The 8,669-nt window shown below is 42.7% G+C and overlaps 1 protein-coding gene across 1 annotated transcript; it reads right to left on the bottom strand.

Moving 5' to 3' along the window:
* Nucleotides 1–3,113: 3,113 nt before the first annotated feature.
* Nucleotides 3,114–7,445, bottom strand: LOC131242225 (polyphenol oxidase, chloroplastic-like). The gene is made up of 2 exons (XM_058240740.1): nucleotides 6,181–7,445; nucleotides 3,114–4,062 (listed from the first exon to the last, which is right to left on the bottom strand). The coding sequence occupies exons 1-2, from the start codon at nucleotides 7,396–7,398 to the stop codon at nucleotides 3,496–3,498; spliced, it is 1,785 nt and encodes a 594-aa protein (XP_058096723.1). The 5' UTR covers nucleotides 7,399–7,445; the 3' UTR covers nucleotides 3,114–3,495.
* Nucleotides 7,446–8,669: the final 1,224 nt, after the last annotated feature.

Below are 8,669 nucleotides of genomic sequence, written 5' to 3'. Positions count from 1 at the left end.
GGAGATTCAATCCGTCATTGCTTTTTTCAGTGTGGTCCACTTGATCCTTTGATCTGTCTTATTTTTTGGGTCAATCCTTATGACAAGCTCGCCAAATGGACGGACGGTTGGGATATAAAAAATACCTCATGATGGGACCCACATAACTTGGTGACGTCAGCACACTAGCCAAATCAGTGGTGTGTGGTACACCAGCCAATCCGCTTCAGGAATTTACATGCCTGTATATCTTGTACCGTGCACGTGATGCACAAGCATCCTAATCCGTACCATGCATCACGATCCGGACCATGCATCACCCTGGTTTTTCCAATGATTAATCAGTAAGCAAAAGTTATACTGTTTAGTCCATCATAAACTTATACTTGGTTAACTTTTTATGAATGAATGTCGGCTGTTGCGATTTTTGCTTTCCTAGTGCAGATTTGCAGACCACATTTTAAGGGCTAGGATCGCCCAAAGAGTGATTTCTGGTCTATGGAGACTGCTGCACAAACAGTTCCAAAGTCATCCGTGCATGCCATGTATGCAGAAATGAACAATGATAAGAAATGTTAAAAAGCCATGAGATGTGCTTATGTATTTCGATATTGCCACTTGATCCCCAACCGTTGCCGTGGTCATCTACTTTAATGGGCCTTGGTCCATAAATCGTCTGATCTGTAGAACTTAGTGGACCATTCATCGTTCATGGCTTTGTTAACCATCTAGAAGGAACCAACTGATCGGATGGTTGCTGTAATGTCTACGTTCCACCTAAAAGGTAACCCGTCAATTGAATGGCTGGCTGTAGGGAGTGATAGTGCATACACGGAGTTCGTGTATATTGCCGTACGTTGAAAGGCAGTCCCTCTTGACAAATGATAAAAAGTACTTTGGGACGACAGGAATTCTCCGCAAGACTTCGATACCCGTTTTACGCATAAAATATCCAAACTCTATGGGCCTTATGTAAATCCACTCCGTCCATCATGTTAGAATCCTTATTTGAACTGTACATTGAAAAAGTCAGCCCTTAAAAATAAACTTATATGCCACAACAATGAAAAAAGTGTAAAATTACTTCTAAAACCTCTAAGTTCATACGGTGTGGCCCGAAATAGTTTTGGATCAGTCTAATTTTTCTATCTTCATTTTATTTTAGTGGGTTACACTTGATTAATGAGTTTGACGAAAGATACACACTATAATGGTTGGATCCCCCTCACCATTGATCCCCGTGGTGCGGCAAAGTATAGATTGTTGCAAGTTGCTGATGCCATGCGTGTCATTTTCATACTTATTTACAGGCACTAAACATGACTAGAAAAGGTCATATCGGTGATGTATACACATTTCGAACTTTGGCGTGGTAGGAAATGTTTTGGGCCCTTGTTGATTATTTAATTAGCTTACTATAGTAACTCATTTGACACATCATTTAGCTTTGTTGGAATATTTCAATTTTGAAATTTCTATTAATTTTTAGTTGTATATTTAGTAGCAAATTGAATTTGTCTAAGATTTTTTTTTTTTTTTAAATAAATATAAAATAGACTTTTTGCCTTGTGGCTTGAGCCTCATTCAGGGTGCATGTGAATTTGGTCATATAGGTACTATGTCAATAGCTCTAATTTAAGCTATTAACCACACACACGCTTGTGCGCCGAGCCGAGTATGCATGTGTGTGTGTGCGTGCTCACACGAGTGTGTGTGTGAGTACTCGTAGGATTTTATTTGTGTGACAGTGTACTTGCACTTGCGTAGAGCAAACCCTTTCGAAAGTGTGCTTAATGCACTACTTTGAAGTCTATATAAAGACTTCAATTCCATTTCAAAAACCATGAAAAATCTTTATGCTTGCTCTATTCCTTTTCTATTTTATAAGTTTTGATTACTGAATTCGTCACTAAGTTAACTTAGCACTTTCGGATTAAATTGCAAGTGGTTCGAACGCGTATACAGTAAGTGCACCACTGGGATCGGGTTATAATCGTTGTATTCTAGATGTGGATTACTCTAGAAACCTATTGCACTTGGGACACTGTACAATGAGAGCAAATTTGATTTCAAGCCGAGTGACTCACGTCACACCTTTACTCAACTCTATAAGTCTTCTATCTCATTTCTTTTTTCTTTTTTAGTTTTTAATTTTGAATAATCTAAATATTTGATTCAACCAAATATTCCAGTGATGTATATCTTGGTCCGATGCCAAACCATTGGATTGACCATATGAGTTCTTGCGTGTAGTATGGAATTAAAAAAAACAAAAAGAAATCAAATAGACACTTAAATCCATTGCAACGGAAGTCACTGCATTTGAGAAGAAATGATGGTGGACAATATGAGCGGTCCAAATCCAGTTTGTGAAATTTCACTTGTGAACAAAAAAATAATATAAAAAAAAAAATAAAGATGGAAAGCGCACGTGCATTTTTAAAAGAAAAGTTTGTAGCACATGGGCGGCCTAGATGGTTCAGTTGCATTGCATGTGCCATGTATTCGAGTATCTTTAAAAGGGAAGTGTGGAACGCAGACGGTTCAGCTGGTCCAGGTGGTCTAGGTGCACGCGCCATGCATACAAAGCATCTTTAAAAGGGAAGTGTCCACTACAAGATAGAAAGCAAACCATCCATCTCATGATATTCCAGCAGTGAGCCAGCCATGGCTCAAAAATCACATTGTTTGGGAGATTCCAACCCTTCAGTCTCCGCTCATGTGAGAGAACAGTAAAGACAAAAACCAGCTACGGCTCCCATTAAGCTAAAATTGGATATGATTAAGATAGTCGTGAGCAATTCACCTGTCAAGACATAGCATGCCTGGTTTGAATCATCATAGGCGTTTTCCAAGCCTGTGGAGCACTTTTGTACTCACATTCAAACAGTGTTTCACAATAAGTGTACCTCCACTCGGCTGACAACCCATGTCTGTGCATAGGACTTCCTGTCCAATAGATTGGCCCCACGAGGATCACCTTATATAATCATACTCAGTATTTACAAGTTATCAACCAGGTGGACCATATTTTATGGTCCTGCAAGTTGAAATAATTATTTTTCTTTTATAATTTGCCCTGATTAGTAACCGGTCCAGACTTTCTGGTAACAAGAAACACACAGCACACGGGCTCATCCAATATTTATTATTCATAAACGTAAACAGACATGAGCAACTTACAGGGCATCCCTATGATACCATACACACCTACACGACCCTAGGAAAAGCAGAATAAAATCAAGCATGGATTGTCGACTCGTTGGAATAAGCTTGAACTTGGTCAAGTTCAATCCTGTTCGGCGCCATGGCTCATAATTGAAAATGAAGGATGTCTGCGCCGAATGCTTGGTCAAGTCGCAACTCGACTCAGGACCGAATTCACTGAATCTTCGAACCTTTAAGTCAAGCTCTTTATTACTGACGTAACCTTAATCTTACCATGAGATAGTAACCAAAAGGAAGTGGGAGAGAGATGGTGGGTCCCACTCCCACTACAGTCGCAAGTGTTCTTATCTAAGCTGTCCAATCGGTCTTGATTAGATCGATGTGGATCCCACCAATGTTGACATCCCCGACTTTTGGTACCAAGCTCACAACCACTTTCTCCGAGCCTTCAGCATCAATTTCTTCTATCAAGTTGGATATACCCAACTTGAGGCTGAATTTCTTTTTCTCCGCATCACCCTTTTTACTAATGTGGAAGTGGGGCAGTTTCAAAAAGTTCCCTGCAGACTCTCCAAGGTCAGGTCCCACAAAATTTCCTCCATAAGGCGCTGCCACGTACACCTGAAAGTTGACGGGCCCATTGTCGGGGATCTCTATGCCGTCAATCACGAGGACCTCCACGTCATCCTCTTTCTCGCCCTTGGTTCGGGACTTCTTGGGCCTCTGCACAAGGGCCCTGATGGTCGAATCCAGGGGTCTTGGGTCCGGTCCGAACTCGGATACCTCGACCAACGAGACTCTGGATCTGGGTTTGGCCTTGGCCTTCTGCTTTTTCTTGATGCTGCTATTAGCCCATGGAAGTTCCACGTCTTCATAGGTGTACCGGAGTTTCAGCGGATTGAGACAGTCTGCCACCTGTTGCGTTCATTTGTTAGTCAATGCATGAATTACACATACAACTAGTTGGACGGGTAGCGGATAAACGTAAATATATCAAGTGGGTACAACATGGGTCATGATGAATATCTTATGCAAATATCAGTGACTGGTTCACTCACCATGTGAGCCACACACCATCTAAAATAATGGGCAACTGACAATCTAATTTAAATTATATTTGTGGACCACAAGATAAGTGGGATGGTTTTATTTTTACCCAGGACCTTTATGATGGGACAAACCTTTTGGAAAGATTGAATGTGGTCCAAACATGACACGTCAGCAATTATACACTGATTTTGTTTTTAGATCTTCTGATTAACATTTATGTTTTTGCTAGCTAGACAAAGAGGGAGGTTCGTACTCCTTAACCAGACACGTGGCTGATCAGGAAATGAATCTGATCCGTCCATATAGTGCGTCCCATTCAAAAATTGATGGTGATTGAAAATCTCACCTATGGAGGATCCTTGTCATTAGAGTCTACTGGTGCATCCAATTTCATTCCAACAAACTGTTTTAAGGCCATTGTCGACACAGATACGACTGCCAAGCCATTTATGGTACGCATAAATACATGTACAGTCATGGTACGTGCCCATTAAATTGGTGTTTAATCCCTAATAGTGTAGTACACTTGACCCTTGGATCGGCCTCATTTTTAGTCTTGTACCTTAATTTAATATGAAAAAAAATAAAAATGAATGGAATGTATGGTTAAAACCCACACATCAGGCTGCCCCTCAAACGCCCTGCCTTTACCCGAACGGGCAGGGGTATTAACCCATCCGAGTCCTAGCAGGACGGGCCTTACTACAGGGTCATCAAACACGTGGGGCCACCAGACAAATGGCCTGGATCTGTGTACATTGGGGTGAGATGTAATATACTACGGCTCTTGGAGCCCACCTGTTGTGTGAGTGACCGTGACATCCTGATGTAGAGCGGGTCGCGGATAGTTTCATTGCCAAGATGATTAGAAAATGTCCAATCAAAAGCAGAAGTGATCCGGACCGTCCAAACTTAAAACGGACATCTCGCATACCGAAATGAGCTATCAGATATACCATATATGATTTTGGGGTAGGACGAGCTACTTTAGCCACCCAACCTTACTTTGCTAGTTTGGCCACACCAAATTTACAAAATCTGATCAAGGTCGAAATCCCGTTTTATATTTGTTTTTATTAGTAGACATCACGATCGTCTACAAATAGTTTATTATTTATGGTAGGCTGTGATTTCTAAGAGTTTTAGTCAAATTTGATTCCGAAACTTCTCATATGGATTAATATCCTATTAAAAGGGTTGTGAGCTCGTTTATTTCATTCATTAATCAAATTATGAATTTTATAGAATTTATTTTCTATTTTCTTTGCTTTTTTCCCCGTAAATTCAAGAAGTCTATTTGAAGAATCCATAGAAGCTCCGTGGATTCGGGGTAATTATCCTCCAGGAAGACTTTGAGCAACCTTATCTGATCATTCCGGTGTCACATCGGCTCCGTCAAGGGTTAGCCATTACATTTTATATCCATGGGCTAAAAATCAGCCTCATCCACGCTAGGGTTTTGTTTGAGGCCAACTCTAGGGTTTTGTTTGAGCCTCACCATCGTGTTTATATTTGATCTAACCTTTCAATCCGGCAGACAATTCAAAAATTAGCCTGATCTAAACCTTGAACAGGTCTGAGAGATTTTAAGCCTAATATCACAATTTTTCCCATCCAGTCGCCCATCTGAGTTTTAGATCAGGCTGAATGTCGGGATGTACTGTCAAATCTAGACGTGCAACAGATGGACGGAGTGGATGTAACATTAACTTGCTGGACTTTCATGAATACTGAACACCAGCATGTAAAGAATACAAATATTGTAGAGCCTTGCTGAGCTGTGTGGAGAGTTTTGCCGAGTTATATCGAATATTTCCGAGTTTATTTCAAGATTTGTCGAGTTGAACGGAGTCAACTGAGTCTTGAACGAGTATGACTCAATCTGGTAATTTCGAGCCGAGTCAGCGGTTTTTTTTTTTTTCCCCCTGAGTTTTCAAATATAGACTCGGCGGGAGAGAGAGGAGGGGAGTTGTGCATTTTTACCTTGACTTTCACCAACTGTTTGTTCTCGTCGAAGAAGATGAAGGATGAGTTGAGCCAGTCGGGATCGTTGAAGTCGACCTTATTTCCACGCTTCTGCCTATAAATGTGCCACATCCGGTCCACGTTCGAATGGTGGGAGTAGAAAAGCGGGTCGTAACCCGACGAGTATAAGTTGCCCATGTCCCGGAACGGTGCATCGGGCAATCCCACAAACTGGTGCGGCGCGTTATGTATCGACTCAATCTGCCCCATCGTCTTGCTCGCAGAGGCCTCCTCGCCCGCCCTGACCGGATCTCCCAAGAACAGCTCCGGAAGCGGAAGAGACTCCCTAAATGTCTTGTTCATTTGATACAGGTTCTTCATCTTCAGTTCTTCGTCGGTGTACGGGCTCTCAGTTGTAGGGCTGTATTGGTAGTCCACCACCCTCGATAGGTTAGCCGGGTTGCGCAACGCGTCGTTGAGCGGCCCCTCTTTGAGAAAAATGGGGGGGATCGTCATTCCATCCGGCGAATCCCAGTTCCAGAACGGGAGAGCAAATGTGTCATCACCGATCAGCTTCCCGAGGATCCTCTCATGGAAGTGGATGTAGTAGCGGTGCCACGGCAGGAATATCCAGCTGAAGTGAACCTGCAGCTGGACGTCGTTGAACCCCACCTGGTCATACGCGCCATCGCAGTACTGGCAGTGCACCCTTGCCTGTTGCTCTAAGCTCCAAGGATCCTCTTTGTCAAGCGCTCTCATGCGTCTATAGGCTTCCTCGTACTTGGCCAGGTCATCAGCATCCAACAGGTGTGCGGGTTTCCGAATGCGCAGTGGCGTGGAAGATGTCGGGAACTTGTAATCGACGATCTCGCTGTTGTCTTTGTAAGGCGGGCAGCACTTGACATCCTCCGCGCCTGTACCAGCGTGGGCGGTTTTGCACTTGGATAGGTCCGGTGGTCCAATCGGAGTAGCGACGGCTGTATTCTCGCGTCCGAGGGCGGCAGCACCATACAGACCTCCCAACGTTCCAAGGAGAACATTTCTTCTGTCCAACCTCAGAATGGATTCTTTGTCGCCACCAATATCATATGCACTAGCATTAGTAGCATTAGTACTAGCGCCAGAGGCTGAGGGAGAAAAGTGAGTGGGTGCTCGAGCAGCTTTTCGAGGGTGGCGGGAATGGTGGTGATGGAAGGGAGAGGCTGTGGTTGCAAGAAATGAGAGGGACGACGCCATGATTGGGGTCTTAGCACTTGCGTTGCTTTGGTGAGAGGGTAGGTGACCGACTCCTCTCTGATATAGAGAAACGGGTCGAGAGGAAGTTTATAACTTCTCATTGGTGTGTGCATGACCCCTCCCCTGCACGTGCGTGAATATCATGCACATCCACTCAATTATTATAATGAACGTGCTACATATTTTTAAAACTGTGGGATCGACAGCTTTTATGACCCCATTTGTATTCTTATGTTCGTATTTTTACACCGAATGATTGGTTTTTTTTTTTTTTATGAAAAAGCTTCACCTGCCACTCGGGCACAGAGCTATGGCGTACATGTGCAAGATCTAAGTTGATTTTTGGGCTGCCTTTATTATATACCTGCTTTTTCATCGAATTTAAGTTGATTTATTCATCTGATGCGCCAACATTACTACTAGAGCATGAGCACATATTTCTCGGACCCATCTGCGCATGAACGAGCACCAACGCACAAGCATGCATCTTTCATTCACTCACATGTGCATACGTGTGAGAGATGTGTGTGATGTGACTAAAGAGAAGGGAGAGGGAAGCGTACTGGGTCCTGCCCTGGCGTGGACGATTCTGTCCGGGCAGGGGCTCTGTGGGGGCCACCCTGATGTAAAGGTTTTATCTACGCCGTCCATCCATTTCCCATATCAATTTACAGTATAATCTAAGAAATAAGGTAGATCCAAAGCTCAAGTGGACCACACCACCGGAAGCAGCAGAGATAATGACACCCACCGATGAAACTTTCAGAGGGGCTAGAGCTAAGCATCGAGTCCAGTTGGACCGAGTTAGGACTTACCAGACCCGACTCAATTTTGAAATAGACCTGACCCGAACTCGATCCCACACGGTACCGATTCCAGTATGCCTAACTCAATCCGAATCTAGGTGTAGCATAGACTAACCTAGATTTAGTCTAACTCGATCATAGGATCGAGTCGGGTCGAGTAAGCATCAAGTTAAGTGGAGTCGGCCTTTTTTTTTTTTTTTTCTTCCCATTGACCTTTTTTTTTTCGTTTGTATCACCATTTAGTAGTGTACTCGAGTTGAGTTATTTAGAATAAATTTGTCAAAAGTAAATTGTAACCAAAAAAGGAAAAAAAAAAAAAAAAAAAGGTAAATAAACATGATCAAAACTCAAAAGTATGTTCAAAATCTCAGATGTAGTTGCACATACAAATCATTCATTCATTTAACATTTTCTATATGATGAATGCCTTTATGACGTTTAACCCAAGTAACTTTGTCCATAATA

Source organism: Magnolia sinica, chromosome 4 (assembly GCF_029962835.1).
Source record: "Magnolia sinica isolate HGM2019 chromosome 4, MsV1, whole genome shotgun sequence".
Taxonomy (NCBI): Eukaryota; Viridiplantae; Streptophyta; class Magnoliopsida; order Magnoliales; family Magnoliaceae; genus Magnolia; species Magnolia sinica.
This window is presented reverse-complemented; position numbering and strand designations above follow the sequence as displayed.

What these genes read in the sequence shown, in the direction of transcription:
- LOC131242225 (XM_058240740.1), bottom strand. Translation starts at nt 7,398, where the DNA reads ATGGCGTCGTCCCTCTCATTTCTTGCAACCACAGCCTCTCCCTTCCAT. An exon ending in AACAGTTGGTGAAAGTCAAG is followed by an intron (nt 4,063 to 6,180) that starts GTAAAAATGCAC and finishes TGAACGCAACAG; the next exon opens with GTGGCAGACTGTCTCAATCC.